At 42.2% G+C, this 16,570-nt stretch overlaps 1 protein-coding gene across 1 annotated transcript; it reads left to right on the forward strand.

Moving 5' to 3' along the window:
* The first annotated feature begins 3,034 nt into the window (after positions 1–3,034).
* LOC106902385 (stromelysin-1-like) lies at positions 3,035–10,890 on the forward strand. The gene is made up of 10 exons (XM_014965798.1): positions 3,035–3,175; positions 3,313–3,557; positions 4,033–4,181; positions 4,274–4,405; positions 5,243–5,404; positions 7,295–7,514; positions 8,578–8,711; positions 9,229–9,388; positions 10,246–10,349; positions 10,550–10,890. Exons 1-10 carry the CDS (start codon positions 3,071–3,073, stop codon positions 10,648–10,650), a joined length of 1,512 nt encoding a protein of 503 aa, XP_014821284.1. The 5' UTR covers positions 3,035–3,070; the 3' UTR covers positions 10,651–10,890.
* The last annotated feature ends 5,680 nt before the right edge of the window (positions 10,891–16,570 follow it).

Consider the following 16,570-nt stretch of genomic DNA (forward strand, 5'->3'; position numbering starts at 1 on the left):
TAATACAAATTTTACTGTGAGAAGATAAACAGTTCTGTAGTGGAGGAGTGTTACCGTGGATGTTGGCAGGCTTTCAGTGAAATGCTCCTGTTCTACTGCAGGGGTCTTCCTGGGAAAGCACCCACTCTTGTCCCTGAGTGTGGTGATTAAGGCGCTTGACAGTGATATGGGACATATGAGTCTGAATGCTGATGAGCTGAGGGAAGAAATGAGCAGTATTCCTGAATATGTCCTGGCTGCTTTGCTGCTGTATAAGCTCGCAAGAGTCATCGCTGTGGTCAGTGCTGTCTCCAACCCAGCTGGAGGGCAACAGCAACTTCGGGGCACAGAGGGGAGCAGCCTCCCAGGGCAGATGGGAAGATCAGCACCTTGTTGGGGTTACCTCTGGGGCCAAGGCATGAAGCAGGCACCTGACCTGTCAAGAAGTGTTTCTGGGAATCCCTGAAGCAGAACTCATGAACCAGTAGACCTATAGGAAAGGCAAAAGTGCCATGTGAGGTCATTTCTTCAGTTCAGCTCACCCCATTTAAATCAGAGCTGCATCTTTGCCAATAAATCTTCACCGTGTCCACTGACAAGGTTATCTTCAAACGCTTTAAACTTCTGACTAAAGCCACAAGACAGTTCCCGTTTGCATCCTCTAATGCCTAGACCCAGGACTGAGTACCCATATGAGTTTGAACCCTAAAAGCTGCTGATGGCTTTGGGGTCAGCACGAGATGGCAAATCCTCTCTTGGATATGCATGCAAGGCAAAAGCAGTCTTGCTTACACGTCTCAGAGCCGTGAAGGCTGCCTCAGCTCTGAATTTTCCCTGCTTGTGCTGCCAAACGCATTCCCAAGGCAAGACCCAGCTCTCCCCCCCAGCACTCACCAGCCACTCCATAAATGTCAGCTCCGGCACGCAGGCAACAGACACTGGAAGGGGAAGCCAACAGCTATGAAGGAGCTGTGACATGCCTATCAGCAGCCATGCAAAAGTCAGTGAGAAGTAATTCAGAGAAATAATTCAGTCAGTGAACTTCCTAAACACTAGAAAGGGCTCACTAAACTGCTTGCCAGCCGGTTGTGCTGCTTCTCGCTGCTCTGAGTGCTTCACCCCAGATCTGCTGGACACAGCAAGCAGGGTGTTTACAAAACACCTAGCTGAAAGCAAAGAGGGTACGTACCATATGCTGACAGCTGCTGCTACGTGCAGAGATACAAACAGTTTAAAATGGCCCCGCTTTGTGTCTGAATTTCTTTGCGGAAATAATGACAAATACTCTATGAAATTCAGACAGATACTCTACAAATACATTTTGGGGTGCTGTTCCATGACCAGCAGAAGCAGCATATTTTACCTTGCCACTACCAAAGGGAGAGTTCTTAGCATCCCAGCCTCATGCCTGGCTGCCTCCCTGCGCCCCTATTCCAATCTGTGATATCCCAGCCCTCCTTCATGCTGGCTCGGGTGTTCCTCTCACCCTTAGGGAGCCAGGGCAGTTGTTAACCCTAGCAGAAAACTACCATTGGTCAGGTTGGGGTTATTTTTCTGGGCTGCTTTCCTGTAGCTTCAGCCATCTGAGCCAATTCATTGAGGGCACACTTGATATCATAAGGGCACAGGGAAACAGCAGGAGTGCTGGCCAGGATGGGAGGAGCAGGAGCACCCTGTTACAGCAGCAGCGAGCTTTTGGCAAAGCTGCCCGCATCCTCCTGCAGCCTTAGAGGTAAACATTCGTGCCACTTAACCCAGCGGTTCAGGGACCTGGGCTCTGACCTGGGTCATGCATGCACTCCAGCCAGCCAGTTCAACTCCAGTTTCCTTTGGAAGGAGGCCATGCCTTTTCCCCAGGCCACCTCGCAGACTGCAGAGCTCAGCTGCTGTGGTGCTGGGGTTGTTTTTCTGAAGTTTCCAATATGTTTGCTCTCACTGGAAAAGTGGTTTCTTTTCCTCTTTTTTCTCATGTTCAAAAAGAAGTAGATTATTTTTAGCTGCTATTGCTCCTTTTGAACTTGTGTTTGGGCACAAAGTCAACACACAATAATTCTTCTTCAAAAGATGGGTGTCTCAGAAATGACAGGCAGGAAAGAGGGAACTGAATGACAGTGGTTCTGCAACCCCTAGATGAAGTGCAATGCATCATGTTCAGAAACGGGCACAGGAAATGATAATAGGACATCTGGGATATTGGAGAACTTTAGAATCTACAGCTCAAATCCTCATCATCTTCCATTTGACTTTGGAGACATGTATTAAAAAGTTCTTCTGAAGACCCCTGCATCCCCAAGGTTCCTGTAGTTCTCTAGGGCAATTTCTGCCATTTCTTCTTTAGTTGTGAAAATGCCCTTAGCTGATAGGCTGTGTGGAGTGCTCTACTGAGACCTTTACATTGTGGTGTGGGGGTTGCCAGGGGCAAGTATGGGAGAACAAGAGGAGGAAGCCATAAATCTGTGACTACATGGGCCAGGTAGTAGCACAGGTGATGGTTCTGTAACCATGCTGGGATATCAGGTTCAGAGAAAAGATAAATTTGTATAATCAGCTATGTCACTAAAATTATCAGGGACAAGATGGGCTAAAGGAAGGGGTTCTTCATCTTTGACATGCTGAGGTCCTGCATGAGTGCCACACTGAGAAAACTGAGGGGCAGTTTCTGGAGGTCCCTTATCTCGTGCTACAAGGAATTACAGATTCTTGTCCTTCACAAAGAGCCAGGTCCCTTTAGCACCTCTGAAAAATTAGGTGATTTTTATCCAGGAGACTGATTATAGATTTAGATACTTGTAAGTTTAAAATACTGGTCCAGTTTAGGAATGAAGAAAAAAAAAATACTGTCTAATAGTATGATTGCGAAATCAGGGGTTTTTGGGCAAGGTAAACTGTCATGTGTTAGCTTGCTTCTAAACGCAAATTTGTTTTCTGTGTTTCTGTGGGAAATCAGAGGATGTTATAAACTGAGTCATGCAGTTATTGACTTTAGCAAGCACACAAATGGTATAAATAGAGAAACACTGGCGAGCCTTGGGCAGGAGAAGAAGAGATTGAGAGATCTTAGAGCAGGGGCTAATAGATCGGGGAGGCAAAGATGAAGACAAAGATCCTTCCTCTCCTTGGGTTACTATATGTTGCATGTTCTTGTGCTTTCCCAGTGGTTCCAGAAAAAGAAAAAGAAGATATGCAATTTGCTAAGGTAAGGACTACAGACAGAATTTAAAAAATATTTTATTGAGAAAATGAATGTGGTGATGTAGAATATTTTATTAACAACTCTCTGAATTTGAAAAGAAATGTTTATGTGGTAAACCGTTGCTTTTTCTTCCCCATCAGAAATATCTGGAAAATTTTTATGATTTTAAAGAAGAGAAAAATTCTCTATTTAAATCAAAGAATCTCAATCACATGGCTGACAAAATCCGAGAAATGCAGTCATTCTTTGGGCTAGAGGTGACTGGGGAGCTGAATCGCAAGACAGTAGACATGATGAAGAAGCCTAGATGTGGAATACCAGACGTCCGTTCATACAGCACCTTCCCACAGCGCCCTAGGTGGAGGAAAGAAGATGTGACATATCGGTAACATATCTAAAGCATGTTTCTCTGCACACCACTAGGAAGCTTTGTGAATGCTAGGCAGAAGTAATGCCAACAGGTTCTTTACTATTTATTCCTGTATTTCTCCGTATAAAAGCCCCATTCAGGATGAAAGGCCACGAATGTGGGGTCTATTCATATCCTTTGCTTTAGGCTTCCACACGGTGATGAAAATACCAAAATGAGAATTTGCATTAGTTAGTAGTTAGTTAACAGCCTAGTAAATAATATTCTCGGTGGATAAAAGGGATACAACTGAGTATATAGGCTAGAATTTCTGAAAGACATGAAAGAAACTGTGAAAACTTCCTCTGTTATGTAAGCAAATAATTTGAAAATAAACAACTCAAGACACATAAATAATAATAATCACTGATTAAAATATTTGGCCGTGATATTATATGCCCCAGCCACATGTGATCTGGTTGCTTTTAATTCCTCGCTCCTTATTTCATAGGATTTTGAACTACACTCCAGACATGCTACAAGCTGATGTAGATCAAGCAATTGCAAAAGCCTTCCAGCTCTGGAGCAGTGTCACCCCTTTGAGATTCACCAGGATCTACAGTGGTGAAGCAGATGTCATGATCTCCTTCGCAGCTGGATGTAAGGAGACTCACTTACCTGGGAATGAGTATTTGTCAGTTTTTCTAACAGAGTTGATGGAAAACATCACTTTTCCCCCTTTTTTTTTTCAGTTCACGGTGATTTCTACTCCTTTGATGGCCCAGGAGGAACTCTGGCTCATGCCTACCCTCCTGGCAGTGGGATAGGAGGAGATGCTCACTTTGACGAAGATGAAAACTGGACCAAATTTACTACCTATAGTGGTAGGTAATCTTAAGTATTGCTTTGCCTGTTTTTTATTAGACAGTGTTGTCTTGAAGATACTGAAAAGTCACAGGATCCCGCAGCAGTAGTTCCAGTATTTACTGAGATGTAAAATATCCGTGTAATTTAGTAAAATGATTGTGCAAATTCTGACCTGGGCTGCAGTCATGGCAGTCCCCAGAAGTCAAGGCACAGACTGCAATTACAGCTTTAGTGAAGGAAATAACATCAGTATGAAACAGCAATATTGGGCAGTCATGACATTGCAAGGCAAAGAACTTTCACCCTCAGCTAATGACCTTAAAATTTGTAATACTGAACTCTTTTTTTTTTTTTTTAATTTAAAGTGATGTAAATCTTTAATTTCTCCAAATGAAAAAAAATATCTTGAGTTTTTTGGTAAATAGAATTAAATATAACTGAAGTGTACTGGTTTCCAGCAATGTCCAGGGATGAAGTTACATGTTACTGGTCTTTGTGAAGTAGTTACGAGGTGAATTCCATGCCAAAATCTGACCAGATGAATAAAATGTTCTGAGCCAGTTTTCAGTTATTATTAACATTAAAGAAACTTTGATTGTTTTTTGGCAGGAAAATTTCTGCAATATGAACAAAAATTGTCCCAGATTGGTTTCCTTATGGGAAAAAAATATTTATAATTCGAAATTCATTTCTCCTCCAGGATGCCAGAGAACCTCTTACTTGGGACATAGTTAGATTTTTCTGCTTTATTAAGATAACAAATCATATATTATCCATAAGAGGATGGCACCTGTATCCCACTGTCATGCAAGAAAATGTCTTTAGTGTTTGTTCTTTGTGTGGACTTTTTTTAGGATACAACTTATTTCTCGTTGCTGCTCATGAGCTGGGCCACTCACTGGGTCTTGGCCATTCCAACGTCCTTGGTGCTTTGATGTATCCTATATATATGGCCAGGGATACAACAGACTACAGACTTCCTCAGGATGATATTGATGGCATTCAGGCCCTCTATGGTAAGCATCATTTTTTGGTGGATGATGGATAAACATTTATAGTGAATTTTACTCAACAGCTAAAATGTACTAAACTTTCTACCTCAAGAAGGATACTGAGGTTTAATTTCCTGCTATTATTTTTGGGTAAATATCTTGGGGTTTTTGTGGCTAAAAGACTATATCTGCAAAATATAATCTGTGGGCTGTATCCATGCCAGTAAGTCAAAATGTCCAAGAGCATTTCTCAAACGGTACCAGAGGAACAGCCCATGTCTTTAGTATTAAACTCTGTTACCTTCTACAAAAGGGTGGTTACACGTACAACTGCCCTTTGGAAATGATGTTTGCTCTACGTTAACTTCTGACACATACAGTGTGAGAGACCAGAGTCTTGTCAAGGCAAACAATGCCAGAGACAATTTTAACAGTCAGCAGCATGGACAGTCAACTTAAATTGCCCAGGAACTTTCCCTGGCATTAATTTTCTAGTTGAGTTTTAACCTTTAACCTATGAATATGGCTTTATAAAGTACAACCTGAAGCTCTGCAACGTGAAAGACTCTACTCCACCTCACAATTCCACACTTATCTTCCCAAAGGACCCCCCAGGGAATCTCCTGCACTTCCAACAAAAGCTTTTCCCCCACAAGAACCAACTGAAATGACACCTGCAGAAGCACCAAAATCTTTAATTTCTCCAAATGAAAAAAAATATCTTGAGTTTTTTGGTAAATAGAATTAAATATAACTGAAGTGTACTGGTTTCCAGCAATGTCCAGGGATGAAGTTACATGTTACTGGTCTTTGTGAAGTAGTTACGAGGTGAATTCCATGCCAAAATCTGACCAGATGAATAAAATGTTCTGAGCCAGTTTTCAGTTATTATTAACATTAAAGAAACTTTGATTGTTTTTTGGCAGGAAAATTTCTGCAATATGAACAAAAATTGTCCCAGATTGGTTTCCTTATGGGAAAAAAATATTTATAATTCGAAATTCATTTCTCCTCCAGGATGCCAGAGAACCTCTTACTTGGGACATAGTTAGATTTTTCTGCTTTATTAAGATAACAAATCATATATTATCCATAAGAGGATGGCACCTGTATCCCACTGTCATGCAAGAAAATGTCTTTAGTGTTTGTTCTTTGTGTGGACTTTTTTTAGGATACAACTTATTTCTCGTTGCTGCTCATGAGCTGGGCCACTCACTGGGTCTTGGCCATTCCAACGTCCTTGGTGCTTTGATGTATCCTATATATATGGCCAGGGATACAACAGACTACAGACTTCCTCAGGATGATATTGATGGCATTCAGGCCCTCTATGGTAAGCATCATTTTTTGGTGGATGATGGATAAACATTTATAGTGAATTTTACTCAACAGCTAAAATGTACTAAACTTTCTACCTCAAGAAGGATACTGAGGTTTAATTTCCTGCTATTATTTTTGGGTAAATATCTTGGGGTTTTTGTGGCTAAAAGACTATATCTGCAAAATATAATCTGTGGGCTGTATCCATGCCAGTAAGTCAAAATGTCCAAGAGCATTTCTCAAACGGTACCAGAGGAACAGCCCATGTCTTTAGTATTAAACTCTGTTACCTTCTACAAAAGGGTGGTTACACGTACAACTGCCCTTTGGAAATGATGTTTGCTCTACGTTAACTTCTGACACATACAGTGTGAGAGACCAGAGTCTTGTCAAGGCAAACAATGCCAGAGACAATTTTAACAGTCAGCAGCATGGACAGTCAACTTAAATTGCCCAGGAACTTTCCCTGGCATTAATTTTCTAGTTGAGTTTTAACCTTTAACCTATGAATATGGCTTTATAAAGTACAACCTGAAGCTCTGCAACGTGAAAGACTCTACTCCACCTCACAATTCCACACTTATCTTCCCAAAGGACCCCCCAGGGAATCTCCTGCACTTCCAACAAAAGCTTTTCCCCCACAAGAACCAACTGAAATGACACCTGCAGAAGCACCAACTGAAATGTCACCCCGGGAAGAACCAACAGAAACGACACCCTCCAAAACCCCCACAAGACCAGAAGACTGTGACCCTCATTTGACTTTTGATGCTATCACTACCCTCCGTGGGGAAATACTGTTCTTCAAAGGCAGGTAAGCACTTTCATTTCTAACAAGACCTTTTTGTGACACTCAAGAAGGCAAAGCATGAAGTTCAGTTTAAGGAATTTGTCTTCCCTTGGTTACAAAGGAAGATACTTCTTTCTGAAAGTATTTAGGCAACTTTGCAAAATTTTATTAGCCCAGCAGGGCTGGGTGAGTAATGTAGTTTAGTGACAGGTGAGTAAAATGTTTTAAGCCATCATCAATCATCACCCATGTCTGTTAAAATTGTGCAAGGCTGAATAATCCCGGTGTCATTCCTCAGCCTGCAGCTGCTTCGCATGCAGCACTGTCCTGGTCACACCATCCCATGTGTGGATCAGGGAGCTGTGGAAAATTTCACTGGTGACTTTCTTTTCCTACGCACTTCCTCCTAGGAGTCCACACTGGACTGCTTCCCAGCACTGTCTATAGGGAGCTCTTTACAGGTGTCTACTTTTTGGGCACAATCTGACACTGGGCACAATAGCGGGTTATTGGCTGGGTACATCCACCCTGGCAAGGGAGAACAGTATGGCAGCCCCAGGGTTTCTCCCAAATTTTGGGCTGGTAACTGTTTTTTTAATTGAACACGCTTCCTCTGATGAAGTAGGTCTGATTCCCCTTCTAAAACACACGATGAAGAGTCATAGCTTAAAAACTAAAAAAGGAGCAGTTCCTCCTTAAACTGGGTTTTAAAATAAGTTTCTCAATAAGTTTAATGAACATTTGTAACCAAATTGAAATTAAGAATGCAGCTGTACCCACCTCCATGGGACCTGGTGAAGGTAAAGCTTCAGTTGTCAGCAGTACCACAGGCATCATGTGTTGTCTTGGGCAAGCCATCAGGATGTCAGTGGAGAGGTCTACAGGGCCATCAGCCCCAGGTGCACCTGCTTTAGCTGGAAGGTTGGATAAAATGAAGGGCAAAGTGAAGCACTGTATCCCAGAAGAGGTGTTATCTCTGCCTCATAGGGAGGACAGGCATCCAGACAGTAGGATTTGAAGTACATTTCTGTGCTACTGATCTAGTGAAATACAAACAATGAAACACTGCTGTTTTCATTTCTATCAGCTACGTCTGGCGCAAAAGTCCGTATTTCTCAAGCATTGAGCATGACACCATCTCCTCATTCTGGCCATCACTGGCAGCTGGCTTTGATGCTGCTTATGAGGTTGACAAGAAGGATCGAGTGATGTTTTTTAAAGGTATTTCTTTTACATTTCCATCAGTCCTTTTTATGAACGAATAAAGTTCTAGTAGTACCTCTAGCTTGTATATACTTCTGTATGTTAAGTAATAATAATGGAAGTCATAAAAAATAATAATAGATATTCTTAATATTTAAATTCATTTTCAAAATGCTGTTATAATCGTTAACTTATGCTGCTTCACAACAGCTCTGCACAATATGATATTCCTCTTTTTTTTTCAGTGACAGAGATCATAGTCGAGACAAAATTGATTGCCTACATGAAGTTATTTAAATATACATTTAAAGGTGCTAAAGACACCTAGAAAACATGTTGAGTTTTAATTATTGACTCTGTAATACTTTCACAAGCATGAAAAGTGGAAAATATGTGTGCCTTAGAGGGTCATGTTCTTAGCTGAACATCTGTGCTGTTTGGTGGCATTTGCTACGTAGAAAGCTCTAGGGCTTTGATAAACAGGAGCTCAGCCTCCCCAGGAATCCTCACTAATTTTTTTCTGTTTTTCCCACAGATGACCAGTACTGGGCTGTCAGTGGCTACAGCATAGACCGAGGCTTCCCCAAGCCTATTCAGGACCTGGGCTTCCCCACAAGCGTCAGGAAAATTGATGCAGCTGTTCATGATCAAAATTCTAAGAAAACCTATTTCTTTGTAGGCAACAAGTACTGGAGGTAAGGCTCATTCCTCTTTTGCACAGCAGATAGTCAAAATAGCTTTTAAAATGACAAGTTATATAAGAATTTGTACTGCAAGTTCATGCCTCTTATTATCAGCTTTTTCAGTCAGTATAAAGCTGAAACTCAGAGGCAATCAATCTTGTCTTCTAGAACAAAGTCTTTAACACCTGAGATAAAGACAGCATCCATTTACTATTCCCAGCCTGTGATTAACAGACACAACCAAATGAGCTTTGCTTATCTGTTAAGAAGCAGTATTACATGAAATTAATATAAAAAGATAATGTGTGTAGACTTTGTCGTCATGTCAGGTACTCAGTCCATAGCTACTAAGGGTCAGAAGTGCTCTCTGAAATTTATAAATGACAAATCTATCAAGAAAGGTATGAAATGAGATTAAAATATTTACATTTTAAGAAACAGTTCAGCTAAGCAGTAATGTTAGCCCTAATAATTAATCTGTATTATCTTGAAAGAGCATTATTACACCAGAAGTTTAAATTCCACTCATAGAGTCACTTCATAGACCGGATGCTGGAAAAATCAAATATTCAGTTTGAACATTTATTTAATTTTATTACTTAGTATAAGCCCCATACAGCCCTATTATCAGTCTCAGGGAAAGGAACTGAACTATTTCGTCTGACGTTCTGAAAACAGTCTTTTGTAGACCACTGAAGATGTGGATATTCACACAGCCGGGATTTATACAGTTCTATGAGATCACAGATGTTCACAGTTACTGGCTTTTCAGCTGAGAGTAGGCTTATTTAGTAAAAATTCTGCCTGGTTTCAATATTGAACATCCCATGTTTGTTTCTTGTTTTCATGCAATTTCTTTTTTTATTTAGTTTCAATGAAAATACTCAATCAATGGAAAGGGGTTATCCAAGAAAAATAGCAGCTGACTTCCACGGAATTGGCCATGCAGTTGATGCTGCCCTTCAGAAAAACGGTAAATAAATTAAAATGTAATTATAAACAAAACAAAAGATCAACAACCAAAGCCCAAAAAGCATATGTTTCAAATATACATATATATATTAAATGTTTGTTCTGATTTTTTTTTAGTCACCCAAGAAAATAGCAAGTGTATATCAATATGTACACAAAAAGGAAATGTTAATAGTCAATAATTTGTCCTTCCAATTTTAGGACACTTCTACTTTTTCCATGGATCAAACCAGTATGAGGTTGACATGAAGAACAAGAAACTCATCCATATAATGAAGAGCAACAGCTGGTTTAATTGCTAGACATACTAAGTGAAGGTGCAGGGCTGTATTTGTACCAGAAATGTTTTTCCATGTTCTTTGGTTATAAATGATATCATTCAGCTGTTACTGTGCATCTGAGTCTGAAATGATGGCCTTTGATAATTCTAATTTAAAAACTTAAAAATGTAAAACTTAATGTACAGTTTTAATTTATTTTGTTTTCCAATTATTTATTAATCAAGTTGAATCTGAGGAATAAAGTATTTTGCTCAAGTATAGCAGCATTCTTGTGTTCTGGTTCAGTCCACTGGAGACAAGGCATCTGACATAACTACATGAAAGCCTGAATAGCATCAGGGCTCCACAGCCATTTTTACCATGGTTCAGTGTACAAAGAAGGGAAGTTAAAGAGAAGCAGAAGTAGGTGGGCAGCTTCAACAGGCTGGGGGACGGAGGAGGGGACACTCAGCAACAATGCAGGAGAGGTAGAAGAGGTATGAGGAGACCCTACATGATGGTGTGGGAAGGGCTGTGGAGATGTTGGTGGCTGTGGCCTCAGCAGCCATGACCCCATGGCATGGGGACAGAAGACTCAGGGCAGGGATGGGCACGGGTGCCTGCTGGTAGATGGGGAACATGGGAATGGGCTGTGAGGACCCATGCTCCAGTGCCGCTGTGAGTGGTTTTGGTGTGCAGAGTCATTGGTACAGCAGGACGTGAGCGACCAGAGAGAAGGGTATGTGTCTGGTTTGGGGGATAGAGGCAGCATGCATGCAGGGTGGGAGGAGATGGATATACAGTCCTGTGGTCCCAGGGAGTCAGGGGATTACCCCTGCTGAGCTGTGACCATGTGCCATGGGAATGGAGTCAGGGCTGATGGTCCAGCTTGCAATGCTGGACAAGAAACCACTGACAAGAACCACTTCCCAGAGCAAACAAGCCAAAGTGATAAGAAAAAGAACCCAGGATATTAATCTAACTACCAGAGATGAAGCCTCCAGAGAAAGAGTGGTGAGACACAGACAAAAGCATGTGTGCTTCCTCTATCTAACTTGTTTGAGTCCCCCTCACAGAGTGATAGCTCAGTGATTAAAACATCCACTGGGATGTAAGAAATTTCAGCTGAAGTCCACTCTCTCCTTGAAGGGATTTGATGTCATCTCTCACAACACTGCTCTGTTGATGTGATTGTACACAGATGTCAACTCCTCCTCCCTATCCTTCTTTCTCTAGCAGAACTGGCAAAGGCAGCAAGAGGGGATGGGAATGGATGACAAGGACAGGCTTCTGGTCATCACAGCTCTAACCCTGTTAGGCAGAGGTGAGATTTGCTCCATGTCTTCTTCACGGGGCAGAACCCTCAGAAATATCTTGTCAAAACACCCACTAACATCTGCACACCATCCATCAGGCCCAGAGGAAGACATGTGTCTCCTTATGTACCCAAAGACCCACTGTGCTAGCAGACAAGACCGGGGACGGGCAGTTGAAATGCTGCCATGTCTGATCTTGGAAAACCTCTTCTCTGCCATGTTCTGCCCCTCATGCCTGCCTTGTGCCATGCTAGATATACACTGAGGACTGCTAAAGCAAAGCCCAAAACTAACCGAGGTGAGAAATTAAGCTGTGAATCTCAGCAGGGCTTAAAAGTCATGTAGGCACCGAAGAGCTCAGCATTGCCACAAGGGCAGTGGTGCACCACAGTGAAGTCATGAACTGACAAGCGGGTGAGCTCACCTGGCAGCAGTCCAGGCAGGGCAGAGGCACAGGAAAACTGATGTTGCCCCAACATCTCCCAGTGTCTTTCTCAATAGCTTGTTCTGTGTACACAATTTGTCCAGAAGAAAATTCAGCCCAAAGACTTGGATGCCTCCGGGGTTAGGCAGGGCACTTGTGAGTACTGCTTGTACTTAAATAATGGAGTTAATTCCCTTTGATTTTAAAAGCGCCCACACACTTTGATATCCTAACTAGATACCTTCTGGTATGTGAAAGCTACCTTCAGAAATCAGGCCTTTGGGCTCTGAGTGATGATGGAGACTTGAAAGAGGCTAAGGACAAACCAAAAACATTTCAGCAACAGCGGAGCAGAACATTGATGATGTTTAAAATGACTCATCTTGGCCATTATATTAACTTATTTCTCTTACATAAGGCTGGTAGTGTTTTTCAGTTACGACCTCAAGGAAACACCTAAATTAAAATGCTCCAGGTATTAATTAGCTTTAACTGCTAGTATCTGGAAAATTAATGATATTCACTGTGAAGGAGAAGCTAGAAAGTATCCTGTGTTTTGTGTAACCTGGACCATAAATGGAAGACAACATGGCATAGATTTCACCTGGACAAGGGGACTGATGAAATGTGTTAATCATGGGTTTTCCATCTGTATTTCTGCTTTGTCATAATGTCTTAAACTTTAGCAACGAAAGAGCATTACTTTTGGTTTGGGAAAAGCAAAGAAATTCCTGGCAAATGGCTTAATAATACGTAATTCAGATAGGTTTGGAAACAGGAGTGCTGGAGCTGCCTGTCCACACTTAGCGGGCAGGAGAAGATTTCCTGTAACCATGGCTTTATTATAACTTATAAACGATTGCTGGAATTAAAGGCCTCTTGGATACCAGCAGGGGAAATTTGTCCATAAACATAATTACAAGTACTCATCCTCTGTGAATACAAACTTTTCCTGGAGCCTGAGACCAGGCATGCAAAAATAGAGATGCACAAAAAGCACCATTTACGTCTGAAATTCTTGCCTGCACAACTGTTGTCCCAGACCCAATCTTTTGCATGTGAAAACTCCATTGAAAATGTCTTTAATGACTTCACTGACAGTTTAATAGGGCCCTTACAGAGTACTAGCTGTGCAAGCTTATAACGGTACAGTCTAACACAGAAATATCAGGAGCAAGGGAAGCAAAAAGAGTCTGGGGAGTGCCTGATCTCCTGGCACTTCAGTCACATACACTGGGCACTTCTAAAAGCCACAGCAGAGCAGTGGGCTCCAGAGCTGGGCCCCTCTAACAGCTTGGTCACAAGCACTCGCTCTGCAGATGGAAGACTGGTTCAGTCACACGAGCAGCAGCTGTCCTATGCTGCTTTTTGGGAAGGTGGAGTGTGTTACACAGAAGTCTTTGGAGATGTGACAAGGATCTTCTGTATTTCCTCTTCCTGGCTTGATTTTCAAGATGGCTGCTGTGGTTGCAGAGGAAATTTGGAAATATATGTCCAATGCTGTTCTCTGTGCTCGGGATTTAAAATCTTCCTGGACAGGTTTTGCATACAAAGAAGGAACCACTCACAGGGACAGATAGCATTGCCACAAGCAAGGGGAAAATGAAGAATTAAGCTGCCAGGAGGCACTGAATACTCCACACTGGAGAGGAAGGGCGACCTGTGCGCCAGCTGACTGGGACAAGAGGGGCCCTGTCAGTGAATCAGCATTACCCTGCTGGAGACAGATGACTGTTATATTAAAGCCAGAAGTAGATCACACACTCTCCTTCATCAGCAATATGATATTTTGGAGGTTAGGTTTGTGCAGCCAGGTCTGAGGGTTTGCAGCTCAGCCAGGAAAGAGGTGCTGAAGGTGCTGGGTTCAGCAGGACTTGCAGGTGGCGCAGGCTGAAGGTGCTCTTTGCAGCTCAGAAGCTTCCCATGCAGAGACCTGTTCTCCCAGATTTTGGCCAGGGGTCCTCCACTGCTGCCCTAGTCCAGCCTGGCCAGGACACTGTCAGACAGCAGAGTAGGGAAGTTTCAAGCTCCACATAATTGTTTGCTCTTGGCAGAAGAGACAACTTAATTACATCCTGTTGAGGCTCTGTGAGATATTGTTTCACTTTTCTTTTCTCTATATTACAGTAGGCGTTAGTTTTCTAATATAGAAGATGTCTATTATTAATAACCTTACAAAAAAACATTATTTTAACACTTCTGGTGAGTGTTACATCTCTCTCTGGTACAGGGGTACCCTGCAGGGGCAGGGCTACGGGAGTGCATCCAAGGCAGAAGATTGACTCTGAAAGAGGGAAAGATAAAGGCAATTTTAAGAGATTATTCGGGCACTTTTAAAGGTTGAAAGAAGGAGAACATAGCAATTTTCACACTTACCTCTTTAAGCCAAAGCAAGAGATTGTCATTCTATGTTGTACTACTTCTGGATTAAATCACGTCAAAGGACAACATCAGAGATTTCTATTGATTATAGAATTTTCTTCATAAAGCACATTCTAGGTGTTTGGAAAATGCAAGAGGAGGTGATTGATCTCTTGAGGACAATGGTGAATCGTCTCAAGAAAAGTGAGAAAGAGGTTGACAGAGTAGCGAAAGGACATATTTGAGAAGACTGCTAATCAGAAAACTATAAATTTCATCAGTAGGTCCCTAGATGGTTTTGATGGCTTCTAATGGCCCTTTGATTAGAGAGAAAGATGGGTGAGGAAAAATTATCAAGTTGTTCAGTCTGGAAAATTACTTCTCTCCTCTAGAACCATAGAAACACTGTACACAGAGACACTGTGTGGGAAGAGAACAGAGTTGGAAAGCTATAGCGGGGCTGTAAGTACCAGAAGCTATTTCTGCAGGGGGGTATTGTGGGTGCGTAAGCTGCACAGGGAAACTTTGCACCCAATTTTCAGATTCACCTCACCCACTCCTTTAGGGGCAACTACCATGTCTATGTGAATAGAGTCATTATCAAAAGTTCCTTCAGGGGATCACTTCCCCTTGGCTCAACCACCCTAGTTCTGGGTCATTCCCCAAGCCTGTCCAGTTCCAGGTCCTTCCAGTTCCAGGGAGGGACCCCCTGCTCTAACATGAATGCCTTGGTTAGGTGTCTGGTCTCAGGGCAGGAACTGAGTCCTCAGTGGCCAGACAACCCCTGCAGAGCCCCTCCAGCCTTCCCAGGGTCTGGCCCTGTCTCAACTGCCCAGACCTAGCAGTGCCCAATTTCCCACTGTGGATGGCCACATGGCATGCTGTGTTCTGGGGATCCTTCTGGTACCACCACAGTGCTCTTCAGCAGGAGACAACTTCACCAAACAGCTCAAGTGTGCAATGTATTTATGATTTCTCCTTTCACAGCTCTGTTATCCTGTCAGCTCTGTGGAAGGCAGTTTATTTCTCTGCACATGCAATGTCCCACCTGCCCTGCAGTGCTGCAGGTGTACCCTCAGTCCTGTGTCAGCCCCATGCAGAAGTCTCAAATACGGAAGGCTGTCTCCAATGGCTGTAGACACCTCTCTTCAGGATTCCTGGGACCTTCACTGTCACCTCTGCTTTGTTCTTATTTGTGGCAGTGTGTGGAGGGTGTGATGGGGCGTGGAGCAAAAGTGGACCCAGCATTAGAATAGACCTGATGTTGAATCTCAGCACTTCTTGCAGCCAATGGCAGACATGGAGAAGAGAGGACCTTCTCTTCTGAAGCGAATGCATTCTAATACCTTATAAAAAGTGTAACAGAAGGAGATCATGAAATATGAAGTAATTGGGCAATTCTCTGAGAATAGTGGAAACTGCTAAATAAAAGTGGCATGAAAACACCTTGGCTCAATTTCTATAATGAGGTTAGCTATGCTAAGAAAAGTGTTTTCATTTCCTTGTGGAAAATCCACATTTTCCTCCAGACAAATAGAAGTTTCATCCAGGTAAGAATTTTAGCAGAGAAAAACTGCATGAATGAAGCACTAGTTCAGCAAGCAGGGAGTTTCAGCATTAAGCTTCCAATTTTTAAGGACTTGCCCAAAGGGAGAGATTATGGCACTATAATAATCTCCAAGTGTACATGCTCCTGTACAGACAACTGAAAAAAAAAAAAGAAATTTTTTTTCTAGTTGTAGTCTACAGTCCTGCAACCTTCTGTGAACGTTTTTCACTTTAAGTACTTCAACAACCCATTTAAAATCAATAGAGACTTTGAATGGAAAACATTAAAGAGATGTGCTTTAAGTTTTTTTGA

Source organism: Calidris pugnax, unplaced genomic scaffold (assembly GCF_001431845.1).
Source record: "Calidris pugnax isolate Ruff unplaced genomic scaffold, ASM143184v1 scaffold20, whole genome shotgun sequence".
NCBI lineage: Eukaryota > Metazoa > Chordata > Aves > Charadriiformes > Scolopacidae > Calidris > Calidris pugnax.

Excerpts from the sequence above, each read along its gene's own strand:
- LOC106902385 (XM_014965798.1), top strand. The coding sequence starts at position 3,071 with ATGAAGACAAAGATCCTTCCTCTCCTTGGGTTACTATATGTTGCATGT. Across the intron at positions 3,176-3,312 it reads AAGATATGCAATTTGCTAAG|AAATATCTGGAAAATTTTTA; the intron begins GTAAGGACTACA and ends CTTCCCCATCAG. Across the intron at positions 9,389-10,245 it reads GTAGGCAACAAGTACTGGAG|TTTCAATGAAAATACTCAAT; the intron begins GTAAGGCTCATT and ends TTTTTTATTTAG.